Raw genomic sequence first — 17,561 nt, 5'->3', positions numbered from 1 at the left:
TGTTTTTGCACTACTTTATTGTTTGACCTCTTATCCAGGTCTTTAACCCAAGAATGGGTATGGATGCTCTTCAGATTTATCCGATCAGCCAGGCCAATGCCAATCAGCGTGCAGGTCGAGCTGGGAGAACAGGTCCAGGCCAGTGTTTCAGGTAACAAATAATTTTTCCCTGGGTATAATTGTACTGATATGCTGCATTTCCAGTTCCTTGAATAATATTTGGTAACCCCTTGTGGAATCTGCACACCTGTGATTGTATATAGTGCCTAATTGCAGTCTACTGGCATCCACACATAAATAAGGGGAGCATACATTAGGTGGGGAAATGAACCTGCTGTTTTTCAGTCAGACCATGTGTAGAATTGTTCTACGAGTAGAAAACTGCTTCATCTGAATATTAACCATTGTCAAGGCATGGTAAAGCTCTTCAATTTCAAAGAATTGTTTAAACTTTACAAAGCAATAAATAAAACCAATGATTTTGTTTAAATTATCTTGTAATGACAAAAGTAGCTGCCCTGAATTAAAGAGAATGGAAAACAATCCTCAAAAGTTTTGACAGTTTTTTGCTGCCAAATTACTCACTTGACCAGCTTACAAATTGTGAACTTTCTGACTAGCTTAGTATTTGAATTTAAATTGAAGTTCTTTTCTTTCCTTGGGTACAAGTATTGCTGGCAAGACCAATATTTAGTGCCCATCTCTAACAGTCCTTAAGGAAATGATAATTAGCCACCTTCTTGAACTGATAGTGACTGTGTTTGAAAGAAGGTTGCTGCAGGATTTTGCTCCAGTACCGATGAAGGAATGGTGCTCAAGTTCTTGGATCAAGTGGTGATGGATACTTGCTTCTAGTAGTATGTTATGGAGTCATAGAGTGTACAGCACAGGAATGGGTCCTTTGGCCCACCATGTCCATGGCGACCTTCTTGCCCATCTACGCTAATCCTTTTGCTTGCATTTTAGGTCTTTATCCTTCTATGCCTTGCCTATTTAAGTGCCTGTCTAAAAGTTCCTTAAATATAATCTGACTCCACCACCTCCAGATAACTCCTCTCTGAGTAAAACAAACTTGCCCCATCGAATCCCCTCAAAGTTCCTTACTCATACCTTTGCCCTCTTGTGTTTGATGTCCCTACCATGGAAAAAAGATTCTGACTATGCCTCTTGTAATATATATCTCTATCTTTCAGCCTCCTTTGCTCCAGGGTAAACAAACCCAGCCCATGCAATCTCTCTCTATAACTAAAGCCCTCCAATCTAGGCAACCTTCTGGTGGATCTCCTCCACAAGCTCCCCAGAGTCACATCCTTCCCAAAGTGTGGTGACTAGAACTGCACACAATACTCCCAAGTGCCATCCAACCAGTGTTTTGTAACATTGCAACATAATATCCTAACTTTTATATTCTATGCTGCCTTCACCACCCAACCAGTGTTGCCACTTTCAGAGAAGTATGACTTCCTAAAATGTATCACCTTGCACTTATTGGGATTAAATTCCATTTGCCAACGCTCTGCCCAAATTTTCACCTGATCGAGATCCTGCTGTAGCCATAGATAGCCTTCCTTGCTATCCACACACCACCAATTGTGGTGTAATCTGTATACTCATTAATCATGCTTCCTGCAGTTTCATCCATCTCACAAGATCACAAGACAAAGGAGGCCAAAATAGGCCAAACTATTCCTATCTAGCCCCAGTTTCTGGCCTTATCCCCGTATACCTTGATATCTTGACTAATTAGATACCTATCAATCTCCTCCTTAAACGCCACTAATGATTGGACCTCCACAGCTGGACGTGGCAAAGAATTCCATAATTTCACTACCCTCTCGCTAAAGAAATTTCTCCTCATTTCTCTTTTAAACCGGTACCCCCTAATTCTAAGATTGTGCCCTCTAGTCCTGGACTCACCCACCAAGGGAAACGGCTTAGCCACATTTACTCTGTCCAGTCCTTTCAACATTCTAAATGTTTCTGTAAGGTCCCCTCTCATTCTTCTGTACTCCAGTGAGTACAGTCCAAGAGCTGACAAACACTCATCATAAGTAAGCCCTTTCATTCTGGGAATCATCCTCGTAAATCTCTTCTGAACCCTCTCCAACATCAGTACATCCCTTCTAAGATATGGGCCCCAAACGATATATATCTCATTAACATATGTCACAAGCAACAAGGGACCCAGCACCAATCCCTGCAGTGCATCACTGGTCACAGCCTTCCAATCAGAAAAGCATCCTTTCACTACCACCCTCCGCCTCCGATTGCCAAGCCAATTTTGGATCCAGTTAACCAGCTCACTTTGAATCCCATGTGCCTTAACCTTCTGGGCCAGCCTACTATTCAGGAGCTTGTCCACATAAGACAACATCTATTGTCCTGCTTTCATCAATCTTCTTAGTTACCCCCTCAACTCTGGAGATAGACACAGAGACTATAGAACTGAGGCAAAAGAGTAGAGAAGTTGTGGACTGTATCCAGATTACGGAAGAGGAGGTGCTGGCTGTCTTGAGGTGAATAAAGGTGGATAAATCCCCAGGGCCAGACAAGGTGTCCTCTTGGACCTTGTGGGAGGCTAGTGCAGAAATTGCAGGATCCCTGGCAGAGATATTTAAAATGTCCTTAGCCACGGGTGAGGTGCCAGAGGACTGGAGGATAGCTAATGTTGTTCTGTTGTTCAAGAAAGGCTCTAAGAATAAGCCAGGAAATTACAGGCCAGTGAGCCTGATGTTAGTCGTGGGTAAATTATTGGAAGGTATTCCAAGGGACAGGATATGTAAGTATTTGGATAGATAGGGCCTTATTAGGGATAGTCAACATGGCTTTGAGAGTGATAGGTCATGTCTGACCAATTTTATAGAGTTCTTCGAGGAGGTTACCAAGAAGGTTGATGAGGGAAAGGCAGTGAACTTTGTCTACATGGACTTTAGCAAGGGCTTTTGACAAAGTCCCTCATGGGAGGTTGGTCCAAAAGGTTAAAACGCTTGGCATTCAGGATGAAGTAGCCCATTGGATTCAAAATTGGCTTAGCGGGAGAAGCCAGAGAATGGTAGTAGATGGTTGTCTCTCTGACTGGAGGCCAGTGACTAGTGGTGTGCTGTAGAGATCGGTACTGGGTCTGTGGTTGTTTATCATCTATATTAATGATTTAGGTGATAATGTGGTAAACAGGATCAGCAAATTTGCAGATGATACCAAGATTGGGGGTGTAGTAGACAGCAAGGAAGGCTATCACAGCTTGCAGCCTGATCTTGACCAGCTAGGAAAATGGGCTGAAAAATGGCAGATGGAACTTAATGCCGACAAGTGTGAGGTGTTGCACTTTGGGAGGACAAACCAGGGTAAGACTTGCACAATGAATGGCAGGGCTCTGAGGTGTGCGGTAGAACAAAGGGACCTGGGAAAAAAGATCCATAGTTCCTTGAAAGTGGCATCACAGGTAGATAGGGTAATAAAGAGAGCTTTTGGCACTTTGGCCTTCATAAATCAGGGCATTGAGTACAGGAGTTGGGATGTTATGTTGAAGTTGTACAAGGTGTCGGTGAGGCTGAATTTGGAGTATTGTGCGTGGCTTGGGTCTCCAACCGACAGGAAAGATATCGATAAGCTTGAAAGAGTGCAGCGAACATTTACAAAGATGTTGCTGGGACTTGGGGGCCTGAGTTATAAGGAAAGGTTGAATAGGTTAGGACTTTATTCCCTGGAGTGCAGGAGAATGAGGGGAGATATTAGAGGTATACAAAATTATGAGGGGTATAGATAGGGTGAATGCATACAGGCTTTTTCTCCTCAGGTTGGGTGAAACTAGAACTAGAGGGCATAAGTTTAGGGTGAAAGGTGAAACGTATAAGGGGAATCTGAGAGGAACTTTTTCACTCAGAGGTGGTGCGAGTATACAATGTGCTGCCAGCGGAACTGGTAGATGCAGGTTCAATTGTAACACTTAAGAGAGGTTTGGATAGGTACGTGGATGGGAGGGGTTTGGAGGGATACAGTATCTCCATCCCTTGCTTCCCCTAGAAGCCTGGGATAGATCTTATCAGCTCTGGGGATTTATTGACTCTTAAGCATTCCATGACATATAACACAACCCCCTCCTACCCCCTTCTTAATACTGACCTGCTCCAGATTATCTACATACCCCTCCCTGAACTCGCTACCTTCCATGTTCTTCTTCTTGGGAAATACAGGTAAGAAGTATTCATTTAGGACCTCACCCACATTGCCTGGCTCCACACAGATTACCCCTTTGGTTCCTAAAAGGATCAATTCTTTCCCTAGCTACTCTCTTGATTATGGTGCTGCATTTATCATAATTGAGATATTGCATGGTGAACATCACAGGTAACATCTTTTTACATTTGCTCTAAACTGTCATCTTTTATAGATTGCTGAAACTAAATGTTCTCAGTTTTATATGGGTTTATTTTTGTGATTAGTATTAAATTTGACCAAGTATGCTGTTAAACTGTATGTATATTAGTACTAAGAGAATGTAATTTCATTTTCTTCAAATTAATAGATTTATTTATTCAACCACATAGGTTGTACACACAAAGTGCATATAAAAATGAGATGCTAACCACCACTGTTCCTGAAATTCAGCGAACAAATTTGGCTAATGTGGTGCTGCTGCTTAAGTCCCTTGGCGTTCAAGATTTACTCCAGTTTCACTTTATGGACCCGCCACCCGAAGATAATATGTTGAATTCTATGTACCAACTCTGGATCCTAGGTGCTCTTGACAACACAGGTAACTTGAAAATTATGCAGGAGTTTTTCTGAACCTGCACTTCTGCATAATGTTTTAATACTTATGTGGGATAATAGTGTTTAACCTGAGAATTGTGGATTTTGCCAAGGGTTTTCAGGTTTGGAAATGCAACACGTACCTGCTAGCATCTGGATTTAACCGAGACATGTCAGGTGGTGATTGGGAAATCTCTGTGGGAGAGAGGTTTTAGTTGAAACACATTAATCACATTTTAAGGCCAAACTTAATTAGAGTTCTAGTGGATGCATGAGTTCCCTGATCCCTTTCTAACTTGTGACTGAAATGCTGGCAAGAGCTAAATCATATGGTTTTGGAGTGAAGGAGCTATTGTTGTAATCCCACTGCAGATACTGCAGTTTCAAAACTGCTATTCTGAGTCACAGTGGATTAAGAGTGAGTAAAGGGATTAAATTAATAGGCATGTAGATGAATGAACCACTGTTCTTGTCTTTACTATCAAATAAGATTTATAAACTGCTACCGCCATTGAATCTGGGTACAAGAGATCTCACTTCCTTTTGCTGACTTTTGCAGTCGTGTGTTGGCTTGGTGTTGACTGCATGCTTCTTACCCTAATGGTTTGTCCTAAAATGTCCCATGCCTTGTGCTGCTCCTCCCCCATATCCACCCAGCATTGTCTCTTGTGCTTTCTGTCTCTCGCTGTCTCTCATTCACACATACATACTACACTTCTGGAAAAGAATCTGTGTATCAAATATTCTTCAGGCACTGTTTTAAAACAAAACTGAAATGTAGTACAAGTCCATTCAGTCCATAAAATCTTGTTAACCTGCAACTCACTCAACCTCTTAACTTTGCACGAGATATAGTCCAAAATTTGACCACTCTGAGAATTCCAATATATATGCATGTATCTTGTCTATTAAGTTGGGTAGAAGTTTCTAAATTCTAGGTTGAGATCAACCATGAGCAATGTGTGTAGACCGTGGCTAAAAGCCCAAAATTATTTGTGGCTAAATTGAGTAGGCAACGTCTAGAAAATGGGTGCATGCAGAGTTGCTTTTATTGTCCCTTTCTAAATACCAAGTGGCAGAGCACCTTTTAAAATTACTGTAGTCACAGCATTCTCATAGAGATTTTGTGAAGGAAATGATAGTGCTGTGACCCAAGTGTGATAAAGATGAACTTCAAAAGAAAAATTTTCGTTGATGACATTTCACATCCCTGTGAATCTGAAATGAAAACACAAAATGCTGGAAATACTCAGCAACTTGGGCAGCATCTGTAGGGAGAGAAACAAAATCAACTTTTCACATTAAATTACTTTTCAATGAATATTTCCACCATTTATTTGAGTACATTTGGTATGTATTCATGCCATGTCAAAAGTACAGCAGTTAACTTGCACACACATGGGAAGTTCCCATAAATCTATTTTAATGTTATTGATTGAGAGAAAACTATTGGCCAGGGTACTAAGAATAATTTCCTCGGTCTCTAAAACAAAATGCCACGCTATCCCTTGCACCTACCAAAAACACTGAATAAATGTTTGATTTGAAAGGTGGCTTGGAGATGAAAGTTCCCGAATTATTGAAAAGTGTTAAAGCGCTCTGCAGCAAATACTTTTTTCTCAGTGTATAAAAGAGAGATAAGAGATATGTGATATAAGAGAGAGAACAGTGGGTAGCAGCACAAATCAAGCATGTTGAACTTCCTGAGTTGCTATTAGTTTATTATTAATCACGTGTGCTGAGATACAGTGGAAAATCTTTGTGTGCCGTCCGAGCAGATCATGCCATACTTAAGTACATCAGGGTAGTAGAAAGAAAACAGAATGCAGAACATAGTGTTGCAGCTACAGCGAAAGTGCAGTGCAGGTACACAAGTGAAGTGCAAGGGCCACAATGAGGTAGATTGGGAGATCAAGAACTCATCTTTAGCATATGAGAGGTCTATACAAGAGTGTGATAACGGTGGGATAGAAACTGTCCTTGAGTCTGGTGGTATGTGCTTTCGAGCTCTTGCATCTACTGCCTGATGGGAGAGGAAAGAAGAGAGGATGACTGGGGTGGGGAGCGTCCTTGATTATTTTGGCAGCTTTTCCAAGGTAGTGTGAAATGTAGATGGAGTCAATGGAGGGGAGGCTGGTTTGCATGATGGACTGGGCTGTGTTCACAACTCTCTGCAATTTCTTGCGGTCTTGCACAGAGGCATTACCAGACCAATCTGTGATGCATCTGTAAAAATCGTTGAGGGTCATCGGGGACATGCCGAATTTCCTTAGCCTTCTGAGGAAGTAAATGCATTGGTGTACTTTCTTCATTCTTTCATTGCAGTTGTCAAATAGTGGGCATTTCAAGTCATTTCTGACCTGAGCACTCCAACTGATTAAGATTTCCAGACCCAGAGGGTAAAGGCACTGATTAGTTGGCCTGTTTCGGACATATTGGGTACTGCTTGGATACCCCAGCCTCAGCCAGGAACTGAGAAAAAGAGGAGTCAAATCTGCATCTGTTCCTGTGGTCCAGGGTGTTCACAAATGAGCAGTGAGTGACACTGCATTGCTTAGTCAATCTTATTTTTTTTAAATATTTTGATTACTCAAAAAGTAGATGTATTCACATTGGAGATATCCTGTCAATTTTTTGATCTGATCCATTTAATTTTGATGACAAGGAGCAGCTATACCACCCACTGGGCCACATCTTGGCAGTGGTTGGTGTTGCTGAATGCAATTGCTGATATTTGGCCATTTCCTCAGAAGCAACTTTCATGGATTGCAGGGACCTGCTTTATTACTGTCAGTAAGAGATGGCAGCAGATTTACCACTTTGTTTTGTTGGTGGTCTCCATTATTTTCCACGCTGCTACCTATTTCCCAGCTTTGGCTTTTTTCAAAGTTTTCCATGTATTCTGGGGGCAAGGCTATGGGTATACACCTCCACACAATACCTGGCACTTGCTAACTGACTGCAGGAGACAGAGGGCCAACAAGGCTTGCTTTCTGCATCTTGCCCAGATGGCGCAGGCTTGTGGAAATCACAGCTGGTGATCCAGGCAGTGGGCCAGGTCTGGGAAAATCCAACCAATTTTATTAATCTGCTATTTTATGTAGTTTTCTTTTATCGTGATAGGCAGTCTGACTCCAACTGGGAGGATGATGGTTGAATTCCCACTTGATCCTGCTCTCTCAAAGATGTTGATAGTATCGTGTGACATGAGCTGTAGTGCTGATGTCCTCATCATTGTGTCAATGCTTTCGGTGCCTGCCATCTTTTATCGACCAAAGGTATGTGAGAGAATCTGAAACTTGTACCCTTTTAGAGAGTGCTGAAACATGGTAGTAACCTACTTTTACCCAAAGTCGTGCAATACTGACCATCCTCTGCTTACTCTTCATATTGTCTCTGTTAAAGTTGTTAAGATGACTGCATTAACATTTCTGATATCCATTTTTATTCAAGTAGTATTATTAAATAGAAACATGCCAGATGGAGACATGAGGCTGTAATCTGAAGCAAAAAACAAACTGCTCGAACTGTTGAGTTCTTCCAGCAGTTTGTTTTATGCTGCATGTTATTCTGCCCTCTGCTTGTAGATAAACTATATAGAATTATCATAATGATGAACAGAGGGACCTTGGGGTTCAAGTCCATATTTCCCTGAAAGTAGCAACGATAGGGAGGTGAAGAAGGCATATGGCATGTTTCCTTCATAGGTCAGGGCATAAGAATATAAAAGTTGGGATGTTATGCTCCAAATTTACAAAACACTGGTTAGACCGCACTTGGACTATTGTGTGCATTTCTGGTTGCTACACTATAGGAAGGATGTGGTTGTGCCAGAGAGAGTACGAGATTTACCAGAAGGTTGCCTGGATTGAAGGACTTGATTTATGGGGAGAGATTGGATAGGCTGAGTTTGTTTTCTTGAAGGAGGCTGAAGGGTGACATGATGGAGAGAGAAAATTATAAGAGGTATAGATAGGGTTGTTAGGTAGAATCTTTTACCCATGGTAGGGATATCAGAAACAAGAGGGCACAGATTTAAAGTGAGCAGGTTTGAAGGGCAGTTGAGGGGGAAGTTTTTTTTACACAGAGAATGATTGATATCTGGAACCTACTGCCAGAGGAGGTGGTGGAGTCAGATACAATCGCGGTTTAAGGGATAGTTAGATAGGCATTTAAAAAGGCAAGGCATAGAAGGACATGGACCTAATACAAGCAAGTGGATTAGTATAGGTGGGCAAAAATGTCAGCATGGATGTGATGGGGTGAAAGACTTTACAACTATGATTCTATAATGTTCTGGCTGCAATTAGGAGCCAACTGTTTGGGTCTGGTATTTCTTTGTATCATTCTAAGGTTCTGTGGATTGCAGAACTTAATTAAACAACAGCAAGGTCTTAGTTTGGTCTGTAACTGGTGACATAACCTGGATCTGATCCGCTGCCCAAGTTGTTAAGTGTGTGGTGTCTACTCCCCGCCCAGCTGGCCCTCCTTATTCAATATTTGTCCTGCAAATACAGTTAGGCCTTGACAACATTCCCCAAGACCATACACCCAGGTAGCTCTGACAACCCTTTGATAACAATTCACCACTGTCAAAGACTGTTTTATATTTTTCCCCTATACGGGAACACATCAAAACAGTTCAAATAGAGTTAAATAAATTTTAAAACTATTTAAAAATTCCTCATTATACCGGAAACTAATATAAAAACAAATAAAGTGAACTGCTTATCTGTATTTACCTTTTCTTGGCAAAATTTCATTAGTGGGAAAGTCTTGAACGAGGGAACAAAATTACAATATAAGGGGCTAGGCATTTAAAATTGAGGTGCATACAAATTTCTTGTTGCAGAGGTTGGCTGTCTCTGGAATTCTCTGCCTCACAGGTTCTGGAGGCTGGATCATGAAAAGTATTTAAAGTGGTAGATAATTTTTTGATAGATCAGGGAATCGAGGGCTATTAGGTACAAGCACAGAAGTGGAATTGAGGCCTGGGGTAGATCAACCATGATCGTGTTGAAAGGCGGGAGAGACTTGAGGGCCTACTCCTGCTCTTATTTTCTTGTGTTCTTGGTTGGTGAGCCTATTCAAATACTACTTGCCACATTTGTTCCAGATGTAAATCTGAGGGAATGGAAGCAAACACATCTGGCTCGTTTTTCCAATTTGTCCTCCACTGCTCAACTGAGTGCTGAGTTCACCAGTAGAGTGGGAATCTGACCTCTCCTTCACATCTGACATTCATATTTCAATGTGCAGTCATAACTGCCTGAGATGACCTGAAAAATAAGTGGAGGATAATCAGTATTTTTCTGCAAAGGTTGAATAAAAGTAAATACTATCAGGTCTATTAATTACAGTACTACCACATTTGAAAATATTCCATGGATCTGCTTCATGGTTTGAATTTCATATGCAGTAATCCCTGGATTATTTTATACTTAAGAATTAGAATAAAATCAATATTTCTTATTTTTTTCTCATTTCCTTTGTGATTTAATATTTAGTAATTTAACTGTTGATTGCTAAATCAATTTAAAATATGACAGACATCTTGCTTAATTTCACTATCTTTTGCCACTTCAATGGAAAATTCATTGCTTGGTTAAACTCAACAATTGTGTCATTATAATTCTCTTTACTGAAGAGCTAAACCTTCCACATTATCTTGCACATGGTGTGTTGGACATCAGATTATGGCATGATGCTACCATCAAGCATCCCCTTTCCTCCATCACCTTTAACCTTGCAATTTCCTGGACCAATCTTCAGCCATTCTCAAGTCCACTTCTGTGTTCTATCTTCCTATGCAAACTTAGGCACCTGCTCTACTCTCCTTTTCACCATCCAGGGCCCAAAAACTGCCTGTAGGTGAAACAATTATTTATTTCAATTTCATGTACTATGATTGCTGCATATAGTAGGTCTTCCCCTATTTTGAGAAGGCCAAATACAGATGAGGTGACACTTTTCAGAATCATTCCCTTTACTGGGTTTCTGGTCACCTATTTTACTACTTTGCCCACTTCCTCGTGGACCACTTGTGTCTCTCACACTGTTACAATGAATCTCAATGGAAGATTGAAAAGTCGCATCTAAGCTTTATCTTCCAGATTTGATAAGTTCATCAGTTTTGGGTTGGAGCTACACTTCCCAATAGTAGCTGTTGATAATTTTGCATTTTATTGAACGTAGAAATTTGCAGTATAAAAGGACGCACCGAGCCATCATGATAATGCTGGTTTGAAAAGTGCAATTCTGTGCCTCAGCTTCTAGTCTCAAGTTTTTTTTAAGTTACAGCACATTCAGGTGTTTATCTGAGTTATTTTTGAATGCAGTAAAGGTTTCTGTTCTACCATCTTTTGCCACTCGCACTTCCTGTTAATCCATTATTTGTTTTTTTTTCATTTTGTACTCTTTTGCCTTTATTTGTATCCCTTTTCTCATTTTATCTCTCTTCCACCTATTATTGATCTTCCCTTTTGTTCTCCCTTCCCTCACCCCCTGACACCCCCACCCCCACTCTGCTCTTACTGCCTGTGCAATTGAGTTAAATCTGTTACATTTCCCACACTTGGCAGTTTTGATGAAAGGTCATCAACCTGACGCTTTAACTTCATTCATCTCCCTAAAGATGACCAGCCAAGTATATCTTGTTTTTTTTGTTTTATTTCTTAATTTTGCATCTGTGAATACCAACAACTGGTTAGGGGGACAAAAACTCTGTATTGGCTTCAGAAATTCCAAATTTCCAGTGGGATAATATAAAAAAAACTTATAGATGTATTGCTAAAGTCATTTTTTTCTTCTTCATCTTCTTTTATTCTTTTGACCATCTGTGGCTGTATTATTGGTTTCAAAATTGTGTGCACCTTTACAAGGTACACTGAAATAAATGAACTCAAGGTCACTGAAATGGATGGAGTTTTGTTTTCTTTTACCTTTGCAAGTGAAATTAAATTATTTTGAAAGGGGCAAGTCAGTGTGCAAAACTGGTATCTTGTTTACCTGGGTCACTGGATTTGCTTCTCATGATACATGTATTTAAAATTACAGGGCCGAGAAGAAGAGAGTGATCAGATGAGGGAGAAGTTTGCTGTGCCAGAAAGTGACCATTTGACATACCTTAATGTTTACCTGCAGTGGAAGAATAACAATTATTCTACTATCTGGTCTAATGAACACTTTATTCATGCCAAGGCCATGAGGAAGGTAATATAATAGTTAATTCCCTGCAGAACTAATTTTTGTACATTTTAATAAGTTATTGAATTTAATTTCTTCTTATCTCAGAAACAAGTAAGGCCTTACTTAAATTGTGATTCTGTAGAAATTGCACATCTGTACAATATTAGCCCTCAAAGGACTAAAACAGCCCTGCCTGACAGGTTGTTGTTGCTGACTACTGCCCTGACTATTCCTCAATCCTTGCTAAAGAATAATGGCTGATGACAACAGTGTTATCAGCAGATTTAAAGAAGGTTTTAGCAAGTATAAATAATGTTTCTGTAATTTATTCTGTTTTCTAATTCCTCTCTCCAGCAGCAAATATGCTGAGTAAATTTTACAAACTACTGCTATTATTCAAGAGTTGATAATTTTTCTCAACTTTTTCTGCCTTGACAGCAACTGAGCTGTTTTTTTTTGGAATTCATTCTTCAAGTTCGGCAGCAAAATGGTACAGCCAGTAGAGCTGCTGCCTCATGACTCCAGTGACCTGGGTTCAATCTGGACCTCGGCGGCTGTCTGTGTGGAATTTGTATGTTCTCCATATGACTGTTTTCCCCCAGGTACTCTAGTTTCTTCCCATGCCCCAAGGATGTGCTGGTTGGTAGGTTAATTCGTCACAGCCCCTGGTCTGTGGATGAATGGTAGAATCTGGTGGGGAGAATAGATCACGGGGAAAATTAGTGGAGGAATTGGATTGTTCTGTGAGTCGACATATGCTCGATGGGCCAAAATGGCCTCCTATGTCTCAAGGAAATATGGAAAAAGCTAAGTAGCACTGGAGCAACCAGATGAATTTCATATACTAGATCTGGTACGCTTACCACAATATGTATCCATGGTGATAGAAATGCCACAGAAAGCCAGGCTGGACTGCACCTGTACATGATATCAGTCTTGATGATGTCATGAGATTTGTGCTTAATTGCTCTGCTTTTAACAGTCCACGTTGATACCTGCATCCTTTACCATTGATGTTTTTTCTTTAAGAAATTAAAAAAAATTAGGTCCTAATAGTGCTGATATATTTCTCCCAGCCAATGTTCAAGCTAAAATTTCCCATCCATGTTGTGTTTTTTTTCCCCCAGAGCTCCTTAAAATGCATATTCTCAGATTATTTGTTACATCATTGGAACTAGATCCATCAAATGCACCCTTTTTTTTGTATCTTTGTTCCTTCGCTTCTTTGTTAATGATGTCTCCTTTCTAGTGCCATGATTGTATGTTTTATTAATGAAGCACATTCTTTTACTTTATCATCCATTCTTCCTAAATGTGCTACATCTTGGTCACTTTAGCATTCAAACTTGCCCAGATTGCTTTGACATCCAGCCCCAGAATTAGCTTCATGTTTCTAATTTGCGTATTTGTAAATATCTTGGCATAAATCAATGCCATTAAAGTAGTATTTGATTAACTGCTTTCCTTCTCTAAGTTCCACTCTTTATATTGGCTCTCTTGCTTTTCCATTGCAGAAGTCACTTTGCCATGGACACAATTTTATTCCAATATGCAAAAGAGCAGTTTTCCAAATTATTCAATTTTCCAAAGATTACAGTTGTGCCTTTAGACACTTTATTTATGAATAAAGCAAATGGAAAGTGTTGAATAATTAAACTCTTGCTAGTGACCTGATGGACCATTAATTTGTGCAATGCTAGGAAATAATAAAGAATTTAAAATGGTTATAAAACATCTATTTCCAAGTAGAACTGTCTGCCACGAACAGGTGAATGAAAGCTCATAAATTTGTTTGAAAGGGTATGAGATCTGAAGTGTGCAGACAAGTGTGAGTTTACATACTTTCTATGTTCCCCACAAATGTCTGGAGAGAACGCCTACAAATTCACCAAGGAACAGTTTTATATCAGACAGCTTGTTGGGGTTGGTAAAGGAATCCCAAGAAGCACAAGAGGAAATACTGAAAATTTAAAAAAAAAATGCAAATTGGAAGTTGTACTGGGTTCAGTGACTTGCTTGTCTCTTTTATCAAAGGTTCGAGAAGTTCGATCTCAGTTGAAGGATATCATGGTGCAACAACGTATGAATATTGTAAGCTGTGGTACTGATTGGGATATCATCAGAAAATGTATCTGTGCAGCATACTTTCATCAGGCTGCAAAACTCAAGGTCAGGAAGCTATGTAATATGGTGTATGCTCTTTGTAGTTTTTGATTGACTTTCTCCCCACCCCCTCTCATTGTTTTTTTTTTATTTTACTTACCTCAGTGTGTGATGTTTTTGGCATAATTACTATTGGTATTAACTGCCTTGTTACTTCAGCCTCTTATTGTTAATAGTGCACTGTACTGCATAAGGAAGAAATGTAGAAATAAGTATGTGAGTTGCACCTTTTCTATGGGTAACGATTGTTGTTGAGTGAAGCACTTGTTGTATAGTCACTTCAAAAATAATCTACTGTGTGAATTTTTGACATGAAAAAAATGCCTTATTTATCTGCCTACGGATGGGTGATAAAATTCATTATTTCTTACTTTAATTTCATTGCATATTTCATCATTGTTAAGACAACTTTGATCCAGTTTTTCATTTTAGTTTTGTTCCATTCTGAGATCTGCTACCTGTATCATATTCCATGTCAGGTGTCACTGACCATTTGTCCTCACCCACATTAATTTCAGATTCCCGGAAATCTCCAGAATGCAATTCCTGTTCAATTTGTTTCAGTTTCTCTAAGGCAACACTTCTGTTATATCCTCATGCAGTATAGTCCACCACTAAACTCTCCAGTCCCATTAGATATTAACTATGTTCATAACTTTGTTTTAATGAGCTGACTCATTATGATAAGAATTCAATATTTGAGGACTTCAGCTTTGTAGTCCCCAGCTTTTTATCTATGAGAAGTAAGTAGCTCTTTTTTGATCTTTTGCAGGGTATAGGAGAGTATGTGAATGTGAGAACAGGCATGCCCTGCCATTTGCACCCAACCAGTTCACTTTTTGGCATGGGATATACACCAGATTATATTGTGTACCATGAACTGGTGATGACTTCAAAGGTAGGTAGGATAACAGTTTCTGCTGAACAAGAATAACAGATTATTTTTTAAATACTGTAAATTATATGTAACACACTTCATAGTTTGAGTGAATTTCAGTGGAAAAGTTAATAGGGTTTCAATAAGGAAATGCATATGTGCTTAATCATACAAACTTGTGGCTGCTCTGAAGATTTGCAAAGCTGTATAAATCTTACTGTAAATTCATGTTTACACATAAATATTTGTTTCTTAAAAAATATTGTCACGCATTTGATACTATACCTTGATTTTATGGGGAAATACCAAGAGTTACTTGTACAATTGTCTGGATTTTTGCACAAAACCAGCAACAAGTTCAGAATTTCTGCCTGAATGCTGAATTTACTAGTTGCTGTTGGGTGCTAGTTTTTGGGAATGTGCTTCAGTGTTGAAGTTCAGTGTTGCAGCAATTGCCCAACACCTGTGCTGAGGAATCTAATCAAATATTGCAGGGGCAGCTTTTCTATTCAGGAACAGCTGCAAGGACAAGGTAAGTTTCAGTAAGCATACATTTTTTTGAATTCTTTTTGCTGATTTAATTGTTTTTAAGTGCATTTAGATGTTTTGATAATATAAGAAATAATAGTTTGAATATTTTCAGTAGTTTTGGAATGTTTCTGACTGATAGAAACATTAATTGTTTTTAGCAGCTGCCCAAGATAGTGGGGTGTGGCTTAGCAAGATGTCAGTTATTTTTTCCCTGTAACTCTGTCAGTGGGGCTTGATCTGCCCACTCAAGTGGTGGTGTTTAAACATGCAAGACTCCGCTACTACATGAGGATTTGCCATTGAACTATGGGCCATCCTGGATGGTCAGTTAATGCTATTGGGATCCACTAAGGTTAAGTATCGACTTGGCACACAAGTGAACGGCAGGTGCAGGTGGCTTGCCACTGATGGGTAATTCTGGACTCGTGCATTGCATATTTGATGATTTGGATATGAAAGTCTTTGAAGTTTTTAAAGTAAATTAACTGGAATTTATTTTGAGTGTAATTTTGTGCAATCGTGATGGTATACTCTGAATTTATGGGTTGTACCATTCTTTCAGATGCAAGTCTGTTCCCAGTTTATATGATTTATAATGAAAGAGCACAGCAAATAATTTGGAACACTAAACCTCCACTTGGCTGGGTGTCTATCTGATGTCAGCTGTGCATAGAAGGACTGAGAAATGCTAATCGCCAAGGTTACTTAATCTTGAATGAATATAGTGGGATGACTTTATTTGCATCATTTTCTTTTTTGACTATTATCTGTGCTTTTCCTCAGCAGAATGTTCTTCCCAGAAAATATTTGAATTTTGACTGATATTTGATGAATTCAATTCTTGTTTTCCAGGAGTACATGCAGTGTGTTACTGCAGTGGACGGGGAGTGGCTAGCTGAACTTGGGCCAATGTTTTACAGTGTTAAGCAAGCTGGTAAAACTCGACAGGTATGGTGGAGTAACTTTAATGGTTTACAGTCACATTGATGTAAAAGTATAAGATTTATTCTGCTTGGAAAAACAGAAATATCTTCAAACATTGCTGATGATTTGTATACATAGGGAGGTGCTTTCTTTTGATTACCTGTATTAACCAAAAAGATTCATGTCATGTTCACAAAAAGTAATTCAAAGAAGAGAGCAAAATGTTACTGCCAAGAGATACTACTTGCCAGTCTTTTTGAAAAAAAATTGTAAGCAAGAAAGAATGGGACCAAGTTAGTGATCAAAATATGGTCATACAGAGGAAGAGGGCATAACTAACATATTTGGCGTATGCTTTGCAACTCTTCATTGGACGAGAGGCTGAAACTTATAGTGGCAAAAGAAGAGGCAAAACGATATATAAGGGCAAGTAATTAAGAGGTTGTCAGCCACAGTGGGGTTGCCTCCTAGGACACAGAAAAATAAGGCTTTTGTCACAATATTCCAAACCACCTTTAGAATGGGGGGTGGTGCCTGAGAAATGGTGGATTCCAGTGTTACAATGGGAAACTTTAAGAGGCAATGAAAATAAAGTTAATTGACATTTAGAAGAGTATGGAATAATGAAAGACAAATTATTTTTGACTATCTTGATTGAATTCTCTGAAATAATTGAGAGAATAGGGGCAGAAGCTGCAGTTGATGTGTTTTATGGTCTTTTAAAAGGCATTTGGCAAAGCTTCCCATAATATGCATTAAAAAGACAGTAACATCTTGGATATAAAATTGATTCCTGGTACACAAATTTTGTCTCCTTTTTTAAGGGAAGATTTACTTGGAAGTGGTTCAGCTAAGGTTCATGTGATCAATTCCTCGTCAAGGGGTATTGTCTTCTGAGAAAAGATAGAGCACAATGGACCTAACTTCTGGAGTTTGGATGGATGAGAGGGATCTCATTGCCACATTTAAGATTCTGAGATGCTTGACATTTCGAAATTGGACTTGTAAAACAGTGAAGGATTAATAAGTGATTTTGTGGTTAAAGATTCCCAAGGGGGTAGTGACTACAATATGATAGAATTCCAAATGCATTTTGAGGATGAACACTATTGGTCCATAACAAGTG

The 17,561-nt window shown here is 39.4% G+C and overlaps 1 protein-coding gene across 1 annotated transcript in view; it reads left to right on the top strand.

Annotated features, from left to right (window-relative positions):
• The window catches only part of dhx38 (DEAH (Asp-Glu-Ala-His) box polypeptide 38), an 85,240-nt gene that overhangs the window by 45,341 nt on the left and 22,338 nt on the right, over positions 1-17,561 (top strand). The window contains 7 exon segments of the mRNA XM_052028728.1: positions 39-151; positions 4,548-4,756; positions 7,876-8,030; positions 11,809-11,964; positions 13,975-14,109; positions 14,876-15,001; positions 16,364-16,459. Coding sequence (XP_051884688.1) covers positions 39-151; positions 4,548-4,756; positions 7,876-8,030; positions 11,809-11,964; positions 13,975-14,109; positions 14,876-15,001; positions 16,364-16,459 — 990 coding nt within the window.

Source organism: Pristis pectinata, chromosome 13 (assembly GCF_009764475.1).
Source record: "Pristis pectinata isolate sPriPec2 chromosome 13, sPriPec2.1.pri, whole genome shotgun sequence".
In the NCBI taxonomy this organism is placed as follows: domain Eukaryota; kingdom Metazoa; phylum Chordata; class Chondrichthyes; order Rhinopristiformes; family Pristidae; genus Pristis; species Pristis pectinata.
Note: the sequence above shows the minus strand (reverse complement) of the source record. Positions and strands in the feature narration are given on the sequence as shown.